This window comes from Perca flavescens, chromosome 15, assembly GCF_004354835.1.
Source record: "Perca flavescens isolate YP-PL-M2 chromosome 15, PFLA_1.0, whole genome shotgun sequence".
Classification (NCBI taxonomy): Eukaryota; Metazoa; Chordata; class Actinopteri; order Perciformes; family Percidae; genus Perca; species Perca flavescens.
In genome coordinates this window covers 18,253,542-18,269,632 of record NC_041345.1, presented here as the reverse complement: position 1 = coordinate 18,269,632, position 16,091 = coordinate 18,253,542, and the positions used below count along the sequence as shown (strand labels likewise).

Below are 16,091 nucleotides of genomic sequence, written 5' to 3'. Positions count from 1 at the left end.
TCCAGAAGTGACTGTAAATGCTTTGAAAAACAAACGTAGTGATGAAAGCCTCCCAGCCAAAAATGTAAAGAAGCCTAAAAAGGCTGAAGTCAACTTTTTCCTTCACACCCTGCTGGCGAATCGGATGAAAGCTTAGAAAATGTCAGACTTGAACTGTTGAACGATGTCAAACAAAGAAACAGTGCACTGTGTATAAAACAGAAGATGTCAAAAACATTCTCCTACAGAAGAAAAGAGGTGGTGCAGGAAAATCCATCTGCCGGAGAGTTTAAAGCCAGGTGGCCTGCACTTTTTCATATTGATGAGGTAAGCTCATGCTTGCGTTTTTTCCCCCAGTGTGCCCCAGTATCTTGGTTTGTAACTGCTGAAACCTAAATAAATTCGGGGGTAAAATCCCCCCCAGTAATTGATAATTTACTAAAATAATTAATTTTGACCACTTTAGCTGTATCTGTCTGCTGCTTGCTGCTGAGAAAGTAGTGTACAGTGACTTCATCAGAGATTGTCTGATGAAAAAAGCTTCGTGCTGCTGGAATTGGAATTTTCACATTGCACTTAGACATTTGACCCATTGTAAATTTGAAAAAAAATATTAGCAAGGTTTAAATAAGTTTTGATTTCCATTACCCTTGATTAATAGCAATACAATCGACTAATTATTGTCTTGAATAACAAGGTCAAAAGTATCCTTTAATCATACAGTAGCTACAAAATATTACACCAGTGGCTGAACAGTGCTCTTTGTCTTCTGTTATTTTTTTCTTGTGTATAACAGATAAATGCTGAATTCAGCGCATAACAACAATCCCACTTGAAACAACCTTCATGGCGCAGTTGGACAGCCATTTACCCCAGCTGACATCGGTTTTCCAGAAGAAGGGAGGTGTTTCTGGCCAGAAACTAGCCCCACATCTGGCGATCTTGCAAGAGGTAAACATTTGTATATATTGTAGTAGAAAATATATACACTGTGGAGCAACTTCATGAAATGTATCGGTTTGGAGCCTTAGAAGACTTCATGAGCAGCCTTGATTATTTGTAAGGGGCAAGGTTCCTAAGTCCCGGCTCAAGAATAAAGGTGACCAGGCTGCTCTCTGTCTCGGGCTTTCCACGTAGGCACTAGATTTTGTTTGTCTTAATTCTGGTTCAACCATATAAAGCACTTTGTAACTGTGTTTTGAAAAGTGCTGTATAAATAAAATAATTAAATAGAGATACATTTCTAAGGACTGATGATACCTTAATGAGGCAATAGTGGCATACAGGTTAGAGAAGCAGGTTTGTGACTGCAAATGTGCCAATTCATTATCCAGGTGGGGAAAGTGAAAGTACCACCTGCCTTGAGCAAGACACTTAATCCTCAGTAGCCTGCAGATCCGACTGGTTGTAAAAGCAGCTTCTAGGTGTTAACTGTGAAGAAGAGAGCATTGCTCTCAGTGAAACTTCCCTGAATAAGTAGAAGTTACAATAGTGCTATTACCCTACACAATCAGACCTGACATTTTATCAAAATTAAGTCACAATTCTCTAACATTCATTAGCAAAATGGGGCAGTCCATTTACATTTTGTATAATAAAATAATTGTGTATATATTCTTTGAGGTTACCACATGTTGGAAATATTCTACAATTTCAAGATTTCTTTTTAAATAATTGATGTATTTAGGAATATTTTAATAATTGTTATCCTTTTAAACAGGCAACGAGTGATGTCAATCTTAAAAGGGCAGCAGTCCTAAAGGCACTTTGCATCTACCTTGGCGAGGATGTTGGACATCTCATTCAGGAGTATAAGGCAAGTCATTGTAATTGCATTTGTCAGTCACATGTACTGTCTTGTATTATAGAATTATAAAATGTTTTAAGATCCTAATGTCACTAACCCACTAGTTATTAGAAGAAAATGGCTTTCACAATGTGATTTAAAGGGACACTCACCAAAAACGAAAACAAACCTGATGCATAACAAAATAAGTGTGTTGACACCACAACAATGGCAACTGTAGTCCTGTCAATGTCTACACGCTTTCGTGTTTTGGGGTCTAGAGCTATGATAGTGGGGAAGCTTGCTGTTTATTTAAATCAACTACTGCAAAACTTGAAAAATGCTCTAGCCACTAAAATGTGTCACTACAGAGGATCATAAGGATCATACTGGTGTTTTTTATGTTTTAAGCCGTTGATGACAAAGGAATTAACATTACCGCTGACTATTTGCCCAAGTATCAATTTTAGAAAATTCATTTTTACCTTTTATAAGTAGCCATTTCACAGACAGCAGTGGCGTGTCTGTTTATATTTCAGCTCCCATGGTAACAGGTTAGAGCTTACACACTGCCGGCCTGAGACGCGTGCCTGCTAGAAATAGAACCGACGCCTATTTTTCATGCGAGATGCGAGCGTGTTGGAAGCGTTTCCAGGCAAAATAGAATAGGAAAATATGTTTATGTCATTTAGACACGAATGCATATTAATAAATGACATCTTGATGTTTGAAAGTCTAGGTTTTGACATCAATGTAGATATAAATGTAATTCAAAATTTCAGAGACAATATTTTCAAATGTTGCACTGGTCATACAGAACGAAATATTCTGTAACATATTTTGCAGTCAATACTGCCGATGTTGTCTTGCTTTAATCAAATCAGTAGGCTATATAAATAAAGGGTAGTAGGATAGGCTACGATAACAACGTGAGTGACGGTCCAACATCAGATACTGTAGGCTGTATAGGCTCTTTACAGCTACACAGACAGCCCACTTACCCATTTTTCAGAGTTTTAATCTGTCGGCGCTATGTCCCGAGATCAGCCCTCCCTGTACCTAGCAGCAGGAGAAGCGCCGCGTCAGACATGCTTCTGGTGTGTAGGACACAGAAAAATCCACGCAGCTGAGACGCAACAGAAACACCCGCTCATGAGAGACACGTGCAGTGTGTAACCGGCCTTAGTCCATCTCTCAAGCCGTTCTGACTTCTGGGTCTCAGTTCCAAGCCCATTGGTTCCTACTGAATATTAAATATTTTCCACAATACAATAAAAACTAAAATCTGTGATTTGGTCATTCTCATGAACCTTTATTTAACTGACAAAAGTACAAAAAGGTTTTTAATAGTTTTACTGAACAGCATAAATGTATTTTGTAAATATAAAGAAATCTAGAATTTTATGTAATCTATTACATAAATGTTTTTTTTTTTTCCCTATTTTCATCAAATATACAGGACATTGAAGGAGATGACATCCAGAGAGACCTGCAGAAATCCACCATGGGCATATATGTCATCAACAAGGAGGGTGGAGAAATTGGAGCTCATGATGACATTGGCATTTATGTTGAAGGAGTAATCATTCTGGACAACATTGGATCTGTAGCCCAAGCATGTGCAATGATGCTGGGAGTCATGTATGTACTGAACATGGCTTACCCCAAAGAGCTGAAATACTCCTATGAATTCATTCAGAAAGTGCTCTTGCAAATGGATGGTGAAAGGCTTTCCCCCAAAGTCCTTGGACTAAAGAACAAAATCATTGCTGGACTGTAGGATTTCTTCAGCCGCTCTTGTGAACACTGCTAAGGCGTTACGGTGTTTCAAACTGAAAAACAGAGTGAATGGTGGACTGTAATATTCACACAGCCACTGGTGTGAACATTTAAAACTGTACAATGGATTTTGTGGAATATTCACCTGAAATAAAAATTGCAATCCTGGAAATAAGAGCACAAAATTCATCCATCCACTACCGCCATATGAATATTAGAAGTTAAGCGCCTTGAGAGGAACAGTTGGTGGTGGCTGTGCCATTAAACCATTGCATAAGAAGAGGACACAACAAGATGTTAAAGAGTCTGGTCAAAGTTCAAACGATGGAGAACCATGTGGAAAACATGGTTCTCCATCGTTTGAACTTCTCCTTTGTTTTCATTTGCCACTATTTTTATTATTCTTGGAGGAACTTAAGCTTCACTGGAGGTTTACGTCACATGTTTCATGTACATCATGAAGTATTCAGTAAGTCTGTTTCCATATTGATACACCAACTTTTGCACCTCAGCTAATACAATCTATTTTGCGATATGGTCTTTTCTTCTATTACGGTATTCTTTGAATCTAAGTGTTTGCTGTTTTTTGTAATCTCAGCATCAGGTCCTCAGTGTGTGATGTGTTCCAGCTGTGGATGGTTCTGGTACTATAGTATTTTTTGTTATGTATAGTACTGGTGTATTTTGTCATTTGTAGATTTTGTGCTCTTGCAAATGGGTGGAAAAGGGTTTCCTCCAAGTCCTTTTGACTAAAGAACAAAATCAGTGCTGGACTGTAGGCTTTCTTCAGCTGCTCTTGTGAACCCTTTTAAGCTGCATTGGTATTGTGTGTTTAGGGGGTGATAAAGCACATTTCTTATAATGTGAAATGCAGCTCTAGAATATGTTGCAAAGTAAAGAACAAAGTGAGTGGTCAAATAGGTGCTTGTTTTGTGGAAAATTGGGTATTATATTGACTCAATGTACGTGTTTGCAGTTTATTGTAATCTCACATCGGGTCTTCCAGCTATTCTGGTACATTTGTTGTTGTTTTTTGTTATGAATGGTACATTGTTTTTTATGATAATGGTTGATGGTACATTTTGTTATAAGATAGCAATGTAAGAAATTGTTACCACTGAGTTACATTACTGGCACTCTTACTGGCACTTGTTTGGGAGAGAGTAAATCTGTTGGATCTCTTGGTCTTGGATCAAGAAAATAAAGTAAGAGTTGACAATATTTGGTTTGCTTTATTTGTCTGAATATTAATGAAAGTTAAGATAGTATAATAGATAAAATAAATTGATTAAACTTAATTTTAGTATGTAGAAATTAAACAAACGAACAAAAACAAATTGATCTGAATGCACATAATTATTTTTAGTATAATGAACCCCAAAAACATTTGTAATTTCTACTCAAAATAGTTTAGCTAAAATATATAAATATAATTAATCTAAAATTACTACAAGAAAATTAGTAAACTCACCTTAAAAAATATAAGTACACTCAACTTATAAAATATATCTGGATTTAGATAAATTTATTTCGTGCAACCACTTACCATAATAAAATTAAGTAAATTCAACATAACATTTTTTTCAGTGTGGAAGCGTCAATACTAATCGTGTAGTTTGAATCATCAATTACATAAAAATGTAGGGGAAAAGAATTCTGGAGCAACTGACCAAACAATTTGCTAAGAGTTTCCTCCCGATCATCAGTACTTTCACCAGCTTGCCCCCAGGAATTCAATCTCTTTGTATATGCAAGTTTTGAAGTTTGGATGGTATAACATTTAGCAAAAATTCACTTCTTGGTTATTAGACATACATTGAAAGAAAATAGTTAAGTGTGTTAATTAGTTTCGGTTAATAAATAACCCGGGCTATTTCAATTAACAAATAATCAGATTGTGGAAAGTTTTTGGAATATTTAATAACATAAAAAAATATGGTAGGCTATACGTGAAGCTTGTTCCTGCCGCCTGCTAATTCCCCTTAAAAATAACTTATAAACAATACATTTATTTTTCGAGGACATCTTCATTTTCAATTTAAAAACAAATTCATTTGTGGAGGTTGAGTTTACACTTAACACTTGTGGGTTTATGGTACTGCAAAGGTTGTTCTGTGCACTTTACAAAAAGGCAATATTAACAAAAATATACATCTCTAATCATAGCAGGACGTTTGATAGTGCGTGACCTATTTTATAATAATTCTTAATCATGGAATAAAGTCTGATTTACGTTTCGTTTTTGTTATGTTCTTTTCATTCATTCTCTGTTTTTTTAGGTTCAATATAAAACCACTACGTTAAATTACATACAGCATGTTCAATTTGGCAGGCGCTTCTACCTGTGAGTGCATTCATTTAGTAAGGGTCCCGGGTGGGAATCAAACATGCAGTTCTGCAGTTTAGGCTGTTTTCAAACCGACCAACCAAAAGCTTGTGTTACACTTTTTGTGTTCGTTTCAGGCCTCTATATTTTTTGGCCTAATCAGCAAAGAAAAAAAAGTTGCTTGCATTTCTGTATGAGATAGCCCAAAAGAGAGGCCAGTGAGCAGGGCATCTATCAAAAATACTCCGCGAACCCTCCACCTCTTCCTCCTCCTCCTCTTCCTCCACAGTTCGGAGAGAGTGAAAGAGAGAGAGAGAGAGAGAGAGAGAGAGAGAGAGAGAGAGAGAGAGAGAGAGAGTGAGGCTGGCAGGCTGGCGGAGGAGAGCCGTGCCAAGTCCCTTAATGTTCCCCAGCAGCAGCACCAGGAGCTCCGGAGAGGACAACCCAGTGTGTGCGCCAGTGTGCCAGTTCACCGGGCCAAAGTGGCACTGCTGGGAGGAGTCGATGTTTCTTTCCTAATTTTGCAGCATCTGTTCATTATCCAGGACGTTTAAAAACGAGAGCGAGTAACCCTTTGCCACACGCACGCACTCATTCTCTCACTCTCACTCGCTCTCTCTTTCTCTCTCTCTCACACACACACACACACACACACACACACACACACACAAAAACATTTTTGTGAAGAGTTGGCCTATGAATATGCATATTTCCCTCTAATGTTATGTTGTACATGAGCTCATGCATTGAAAGGTTGTGTTTCATCTTTAGAATTCAACTGTGGTTGTGAACAGTCCATGTGGTAACTTTGCAAGAAATCAGACTTATGGTATACACACACTGAAGCCAAATTTGAAAGAAGTTTCATTAAAATTGCAGAATGTTTTTCAGCTTTGAAGGAAAAAAGGTTTAGCTCAGCAAACTGTGTGTTTGTGTGTGTGTGTGTGTGTGTGCGCGCGCGTGTAAGGGAGAGGTTGTGACATGTATGGGGAAAACTCTAATTACAAAGATATGTCACACCTTTCTTCAATAAAGACTAAATGAGATAATATGTTGTATCCGAGATAATACCAAACATGAAGGAATTCACAGGTGTTTTGGTTTTAGATTCATGATTTCCACAAACTTTATAGAATTATTTCCCTTGTAAATGTAAAATAATATTGAAATACTTTATTTGCCACAATTATGCAGTCTGACTAGTATCTTGCATTTGCAGTCAGTCTTAGACAGTCTAAAGAAGAAAAAAACTTCCATTGACACTCTGTGCTCCACTCAGGATGAAAAGTGACTGAATGAATCTCGCTGTTTAAATTATCATGTTCATGCCCACTCTTTTTCTCACTCAACTTGGTAAGGAAAAAAAATCAAGAGTGTTTGTCCGACATAACAGTCAATAGTGCGATTATCAAAATGTCACAAGTATTATGGTGTGAATTCCAATTAACGTCTAGCTAAAATAATAACTGAGTGTTTTTGCAAAATGCAGCTATCAGATCATAATATGGATATCAAATATTTGGGGAATAAAGGCATTTAGGAGTCAATGCAGAGGGGGGAAAAGATAATCTGGTCAGGAGATTGTGAGCATTTGCAATCTGTCAGTGATTAAAAAACAAACCATCCGGCAATGCAGCTGAAATGGACACAGATCTGATTAAAAAAAATACACACCCATAACACATGCATTTGAATAATTTATGTCAGCAAAGATTGCACATTGTTAACTTCTCTGGCATTGCAAAATAATGCACTGAAAACTAAAATGTTACACGTGTACAGAGGAAACAATCATGCAGACTTCGGCCAACCTTTTTGACAGACTGTATGCCAGTGCCCCCACATTGCCAGACAAGGGAGTGGGCCTGTCACTGGCAGTCAAATTTAGAGGAAATTCCACAACATCTGTTTGTTATCACACAATGGTGCACGGTGCAGCACGGGCAGTGGGGCAGAAGACGAGGCAGAAGCTAAACTGAGAGCGTGCTACTGCTGGAGGTCCTGCCAAGGGAGTAACAAGGGCTGCAGGAGGAGGAGGAAGTGGGGTGGAGGGGGTAGGAGGTTGGGAGTAAAGGGTGCAGGGAAGAACCGGGTAGGGGTGGGGGGTGAAAAGACAGAGGTGGAGATCCGGGTGAGCGCCAGGTAGGTTTCAGGCCTTTGGCTGGTGGCCAGATAGGTTTTTCCCGGAGTTTGGGTGGTGCCAGATGTTGACATGTACGGGGGAAAGTGTTTGTTCAGAGAGTTTGACTTCAGAGTGTGAGAAAATCTTCTTGACCTGACCGACAGCTCTCCTTCATCCTCACAGAAGCCCAGTTCCAGTATGTTCAGGAGGGTCTGGCGGCTGGGTGTGGCTGGCCCCTGTTTAGGAGGTTAAGTAGGAGTGTGCACAGGGACACAACTGGATCAGAGGGGGGGTCGTTGCTGGTCTGCACAGATGGCATGTGTGCGTGCGTGTGTGCGTGCGTGTGTGTTATGATAGGGTTGGATGATGCCCTGGTCACATGGGCAGCAGTAATTGGCCTCCATATTGACCAGTTTGCAGCGCTGGGGGGCGGGCAGTCTCCCAGCTGGACCTGTCAGATGGCATCGCATCCACCTCACTGATCACCCCCCGGACGACCTCCGTACCTCTCCCCTTTTCCTTTCATCTCTCCCTTCTCCTTCATCTCTTTCGTCACCTTTAATCTTCCGTTGCCCACCTCTGCTGCCATCCCAGGGACGACCTGCTCTGTCCATCACCGCCGCTGTCAACTTTCCACAGCTACTGCAAACTTAAAACAAGTAGGACTCTGTACATTAGAGTTTTAGCCTCAACTGAACTTGTTTTCTTCCAAAACAAGACATATGTTTTCTATGTTTTGGTAATCAGCGTTGGTTGATTAGGATGGGAACAGTCTGTAATTTTCATTCAATTTTAATTCTTCAATAATCTTCCTGAAACAATTTCTTCTGATACACCTGCTGCCTGGAATTAATTGATTGACACTTATTGTTGGTCACATGTGAAAAATGCATGTGGATGTGCTAAACTTACATAGAAACTGAAAACAATTAAAAGAGTATTCTGACATATTTGGGTAAATTAAGTCTTTTTGGACTTGCTGGATTGATACGAAGCAGATCATCTTAAAAATCCCACGAAGCATCTAGAAAATAGGGCCGATCATTCCAGAAAAATCAACAAAATGTCATTTAATTCCAGGAACATTATAAAACAAGGATTTGATTTGAATTAGCTAACTCAATTGGTGCACTTATTTAAAGGAAAACAAACACTGACTTGCTAAGGAGAGATTTTTTTTGTATGTTAAACAGACCTTTGTGTATCTGACTGACTTTTAGCGTGGTATCACCCTCCCACAAGGAGCAGTAATGGTGTGTGTTTTGCTGTGAGATGCCCGACTGTGAGGAGTTAGTGCTATAGAAAGGATTTCATCCCAGACTTGGCAGGGGAGGGTCTCTGGGTACGTAGAGAACAATCGTCTCTCCTTCGGTCCCATCAGCCAGCAAACACAGAGAGCTGGCACACGCTCAGTGGGAAAAGATCGGGAGTGACAAGGGGGATGGACACACACAATAAAACACACGCACACTCACACACACACTTGTCCCCATCCTTTCCTCACAGTACCAAAATGGGTTCTGATGATGCCGCTGGGGATTGTGGGATGACTGGATGGTTCTGCAAAGTGGATGGGAGGACCTCATGAAAATAGTCTGTAAAATGACCACAGTGTTAGCCTGCTGTCAGACTAACAGACAGACAGAAAGGGAGGGAGAGCGGGAGAAGAAAGAGAAAAATAGAGGCAGTTAAAGAGAGGAAGAGACTGGCAGAGCAACACAATGCCTGCCATGCATGCTCCTCTGCCAGGGAAAGTTCACACGGGAATACATGCATAAGTGTTGCTGTGTATGTTCTATATACACTCATGTGGACAAGAGTCTTAATCCTGCACCTCCTTTTGCTATTTGTGTTTCTGAAAACATGTTGATGCACGAGTGTGTGAATGCATGTGCGTTTTTACGCGTGAGCAAGAATGAGGAGGAGGAGAGGTGGGAGAGGGAGGGGAGGGGGGGGGGTATGCACGTTTAAATTCTGCGACATCTGTTCATTACAAATAGAGTGTGTTTATTTTTATACAGCCAGCCACAAGCAGAGAGCTCGACTGGCACCGCTGGTTAATGTACCAGCCCGCTACGACGGCAAAGCAAATGAAATATTAACTGGCAGACACAAAGAATGAGGAGAGGAGCGAGGACAAAGGGAAAAGAGGAAAAATGATAAGATAATATGTGACAAATATGTGCACACACATTGTCTCAACTCACGCACACAGTCCCCATTCTGATCTAATTAAGGGAGAGACACAATCAACAGCTCACAGTGGAAAGGCCTAGAAAACAGCACTCAATGTGTACTACTACAATGTGTGTTGCTGTGAGATAGGAACAGGCGATGCTTTATGGAAACAGGTTGCCATACATGAAAATGTTTCTGTGCTGACCCTCTTCAAATCAAACTCAGATCATCTTACTGCAAATGTGCAACATCAAATTGAAAGCAATGGAATATCTGTTTAAGCTTCAGAGGACACTGCAAACAAACTGATATGACATAGAACAAGCTAGGAAATAACCAGAACGAGTTTAAACCCTACTTAAATATGAACGTCACTTCCTATTTGAGGTATTAAGCGGCCTAAAAAGTATTGAGTGGTTTGGGATGCCAAGACCATTTTAGAAGGTCCTTTGTGTCCACAGCTTTTGAATGTCGTGATATTTGACATCCTTGTTTGATCTTGTTTAATTTGTATTTTATTGGTCTTTTTTAATACCTCTGATAGGCCTTTTATTAGTGGATCAAATTGTACTGATATTGTTTTTGTCCTTTAACTCAACTTCTGGGATAATGTGTGTTAGTATTTTTAGCATTAATATGTCTTTCATATGTGGTTTGTTGTCACCAAATGTGTGAAGTTTTGTACATTGTTTTTTTTTTCCTGGGTGACAAACTAGTTTCCTTTTAGGGGATTTACCGTTATCTATTCATGCGTTGGAAGAGGAAGTGTCTGGAAGTGTAAATGAAATGCTCAATGTGACAACTGCTGAGGCTACAGTGTTTTAGTTCAGTCACTCCGTTCTGCTTCAAAGCCACAACTCTTGACTAAGAGACCAACGGTAGCAGACTAACCCGACCCTAACAACCCTCTAATCATCCTAAGCAGCCAGACCTTTGCATCAACAAGCCCCCTGCACCACCCAATCCCCCCCATACCCACCACTGCCCGGATCCACTCCCATGCTCCCCTGGGACGGCCTGCTCTGGAATGCCGCTCATGGGGAAGAATCTCGCTGCAGGCGCTCAATATGTCACATGTGTCTCGCAGAAAGAGAGAGAGGCAGAGAGAGAGAGGTGTGGCAGGTATGGTGTAGTACTTTTACAAGGCAATGACAGGCTGTCTCTGTCTATGTTTTTACATGTGTGTGGTTGTGTGATTGTGTGTGACAGATTCCCAGATTAAAGGGTTCAGATTAACAGGCTCAGGACACAGTGCCCCGCTCTGAGCAAAAGGGAATTAGGATGGCATTAACGTCTCTTCTGCACCAGCACATTAGCCATTCATTACTGTGTGTTTGCACAATCAGTAGCAAGCGGCCCCTCATTCCCCTCTGTGTTATTGCATTCATGACAATGTTAACATGTCAGGATGTTTTGTTATTCATAGACCATTAGCAGGACTATAATTCAACTATCACTTATCATCAGGCAATTTTCACTAGTGCTTTATAGACATGCATGCATGTCATTATTATCACTATGTTTTTTTTATTGTTATTTGCAATACCTGGATAGACAGCAATGCCAAACTTCATGAAAAAAATCTAAGATTTCTACTCTCTGCTACACAATAGTATGTCCTCCTTGATCATTATCATATCAAGTGTGATTGCTGAAAACAAACACAGTCAAAGCCAAAAAGCTTTGTGAGCCACAGCTGGTCTCCACACTGTATTGAACTTTGTGCATCATCATGTCAGAAATCTGCAGGATTGCTCTGTGGCGCAAACACATGTGCGGGTATCCTAACACAAGTTGGTCAGGGTAGGCTTGGATCTGGAGGTTGGAGAGCCACCCGTACTGGGCTTTTTTTCTGAGGTAGAAATTGCACAGAGACATAAATTAGAGCCAGCGGAACAAAATCTGTGTATGTAAGATGGTTTAAGACTTGTTTGGGCAAATATTTGTGATTATATACATGAACATTGGAATGGAACAAGTCACCATTGCCAATTAAAAATACAGTGAGCCAAAGAAAAACTGAGTGGAAAACAAAAGAGTGGATCTGTGAGAAATGTTTTTTGATTTTTAGTAGTGATATTTTAACATCACACAGATGTCTGTTTTCACTGAGCTCCAGATTTGTTCTTCCTTGTATAATGGATGACATGTTTGTGTTGTCCTTCTTGACCTTTCTCCAATTCTACTAAACTAAAAAGCATCTTTAAACATGAAACTGAAATCCATACCCCATAACAATGTGAAAACTGTGTGAGAATGTACAAGGGGTCTGTTTGCTAACAAGTTCAGCTTTAAAGGTTATTGTAGGTTTGAGAAGCAACATCCTGTTTGCCCCAGGAAGCAACAGGGTGTATTGTAAATGTGGTCTTAAATTTAAGAAATGCTATCAGTACCATGGTGTGAAATACTGGCTACAATTCTTTTCAACCATTGCCACATTTTATAATAAATATACTAAGGTATCACAGATTTGGCATTGTTAAATTGATGTTTAAAAATGCAACACCGTGTTAAAGAAGATGAGAAACCTCACACAGAATAACACGCCAAATTCATTAAAGGCACGGCATAACTCTCAACTGCAAACTTTTCCATGTTTGCTGTGTGCGTCACTGTGCCAAGAGAGATGTGAAGACATGGATTGACACACCATCTCTCCTCCAAAGCCAAACTCCTCAGCCTAGCCAGATTAAGGGATTACCAGGCAAGGCGAGCGTTAAAGCTGGCTAATTCTCACCCAAGCACAGAGCGCTAAGGCTACCCAGAGCCCTGCGGAGCCCCTCTCTCCTCAGAGCAGCTGTGTGGTGGAGGAAGGGACGGCACTGCTTCCCTCTGAGGAACCAGAGAAATAGATTAAGAAATCAAAGCATCATTAATAAAAAATTCTCCTGATGGCTCTGATGATTTTTTGTCAATAAGTACAGACCACTAGTGGTTCACAAACAACCAAACTGTGTATATAATAAACTGTCAAACTGTGAATTTCATATTTATTGTTTTAATTAATGCAGTATTGTTCTCTACTTCACAATCTCAGTGCCATTATGTCATTATTTTTGCACTAGTCCTGTCAATGCAGTTATTCGTGCCCTTTGTTGCATTGTTGAAATATGTTTCTGTTTATTTTCCCTTGTTTTCTCTCAATCATGTGCTTTTTTTCTTTAATGTATCCTACTATTACTTGCTGCTACAATGAACCAAATATCAAATAAGAATAAAAGTTTCACTGAGATTAATCTAATTTAATTAAATTGAACTGTTGCAGGCAAATAGAACCTAATACAGTACAATCTGTGCACTAAATTGAGATCCTAAGTGATAATGTGATTATCTCTTGCAGTTACAGTGATCAGGGTCTATCTAATGTCAGAGGCAGCTCACACTGATTTACAAAAGACAGCAATGTCACCTGTAAACACTAACATATAAAGGTGTTAACACTTTTTCTTTACCTACATTATTTTATAATGACATAAAACAAGAAATATATGCTTATTAGCTGTAGAAAATTGATGTTGAGTATGGTTGAATAATAAGAAAAACATATGTTTTTATCTTAAACATGACTGATCTTGTGTTTTTCACTAAATGTTCCTCTCACTGTTGCTCCAGCAATGCAAAGCCGCGTCTGTCATGCATTGATGAGCAGTGCCTGTCAAACCTTTCACTGTGTTTTTCCAGGATCTTTGCTGCTGTGAAAGGTATATAATATAATCATCAACAGGGAAGTGAACAAGAAAATGAAGTACCCAACCAACCAAACATTGGGGCACAGAATATATGTAATTTCTGGTTTTAATTTGACAGAGATCCAAGCTATCGACCATCTACCCCAGCGCTTTACAACAATATTTACTATTTCAGTTGGATGAGGGTTGGAAATTTGGGGGGACACAAAGGCAGACATTGAGACGAGAGCAAGATTTCCCAACAGTGTTGCATCACAAGCACATAACCTTTTATCTTAGGTTTCTGTGCACTTGGGAGACCGAACACATACAAACGACATCCATCTCAGTTCATGTACGGTAAACAACAGGAAAGGCAATGAAAGAGAGGGATAAAGACAGAGGAAGACAGGGGCCACGGCTTGGGCGCGTGCTCTCTAGCGGGCAGAGGACAATGCAGAGCTGGCAGAGTCGGTGCCTTGTGCCAGAGGGAATAAAGTGCCACATGGTGCCCCTTATGAGCAAGGCCAGCCTGGAGGGGGATGTGGGCCACAATGCATGTATGCGTGTGTGTTTGTGTCTGCTTTTTTTTGCATGCACATGTACGTACATGTGTATGCATGACCATCCATACATACCGTATTTAAAAGCGTAGAGACAAGAAAGATGTATCTTCAAGTTTTGGGTGTAATATTATGTAGATTCACGTGTGTGTTAGAGTGTAAAACTAGTTGGGGTGTGTGTGTGTGTGTGTGTGTGTGTGTGTGTGGGGTGGGGGGGTGGGGCAGAGGTGGGTGTTTGTGTGTGTGTGTTGTGTGTGTGTGTGTGTGTGTGTGTGTGTGTGTGTGTGTGTGTGGGGAGGGGGGGGGGGGGGAGTCCCAGTTCCCTTTTGCATCTTAAATTCCTCAACATCTGTTCAACCCTTCTCTGCAGTAGCAGCAGCAGCGGGTTGTGATGTCTGTGTGTGTGTTCATGTTTGTGTGTGTGAACGGGTGCATATGTGTGTGTTGAGTGTTTGTGTCTGTCTGCAAATGTGCATGCTCTGCTGAAGGTGCTGGTTGTTACCCGCACCTTAATTAGAAGGAGAAAGAGACTCATTTTCAACAATACTTGCAGGTAATGTGAAGCGCTCGCAGTGAATACAAAAAGAGACCCATTCACCTCCAAAAGCAGCAACGTCTCCTCTGCTCCCCGGACTGTGACCCACATTGCATGTCAAGTTCAAAGCCTTTGATCAAAACCCTAATAAGCGCTGCAGGTCTCACTGTCTCTCTAACTGAGATATGACAACACTGAAGTGTTCCCCTTATCAAACGCAGAGGAAAGAATAAGAACTGTGGCTGACGCAGGCCAACATGCAAACCAAGTAGGTCAACCTAAATGGCCCAGGAGTGTGTCCTAGCTAGCATTAGTACGCCTGAGTGGATTAAGCACAGATTTGAAGAAGTCAGCAAGTGATGTGGGTTAGCATTAGCATGCGATGTGCACATATGAATGTGGAATGATAAAGATTTTTGAAATGAAATATTTAAGTCCTGTGTGCCATCTCCTGAGCAAGAGCGACAGGAGTTTCAAAGCACAAACACATACAGATCTGGGCCTCATTAGTGATGAAAAGTATGGTTTCTAAAGTATGGTAGAAATTTGAGGTACTTCATTTTATGTTTCTTTCTTTTCTATTTGTACACTACTACTCCACTACATTTTAGGGAGAAAAACTGTACTTTTAACTTTCATTTAAACATTTCAACATTCATTTGATACTGAGGCTATGATTAATACATACTTTACATGTGAAGAATTTACATATAACACATAACATCATCTTAAAAATATGATGTATTGTTATAGAGTAGATGACCAAACATAAATCAAAAGTAAATAAATTAGATACAATTAGCTCCATGTAAACCATCTCTTTAAAACGTGGCTTACACATTTACAAATTAGTAATTTTCACAATCACAATTTTTCTGCTAATACTTGTAAACTTTTACTTAAGGAAAACTTTAAATGCAGGAGTGGTACTGTGGCTTTAACTTAAGTGAAGGATGTAAAGACATTGTCTCTCAGTATCAGAGGTAGATACATGAAGCACAGAAACTGCACACTGGGACCTCTTCGACAGACACTATCCATTCGGCACCCCTCACTAACCCGGTGCCAGTCTTGTGCCACCTTGATGCCAAGCCTGCCAAACTTATGTCACATCAGAGCAGACCCTGTGTCAACTCCTAACAGTACATATGCCAA

At 40.0% G+C, this 16,091-nt stretch overlaps 1 protein-coding gene across 1 annotated transcript; it reads left to right on the top strand.

Moving 5' to 3' along the window:
* Positions 1-125: 125 nt before the first annotated feature.
* LOC114569928 (uncharacterized) lies at positions 126-3,826 on the top strand. The gene is made up of 4 exons (XM_028600086.1): positions 126-306; positions 793-930; positions 1,700-1,795; positions 3,225-3,826. Exons 1-4 carry the CDS (start codon positions 205-207, stop codon positions 3,543-3,545), a joined length of 657 nt encoding a protein of 218 aa, XP_028455887.1. The 5' UTR covers positions 126-204; the 3' UTR covers positions 3,546-3,826.
* The last annotated feature ends 12,265 nt before the right edge of the window (positions 3,827-16,091 follow it).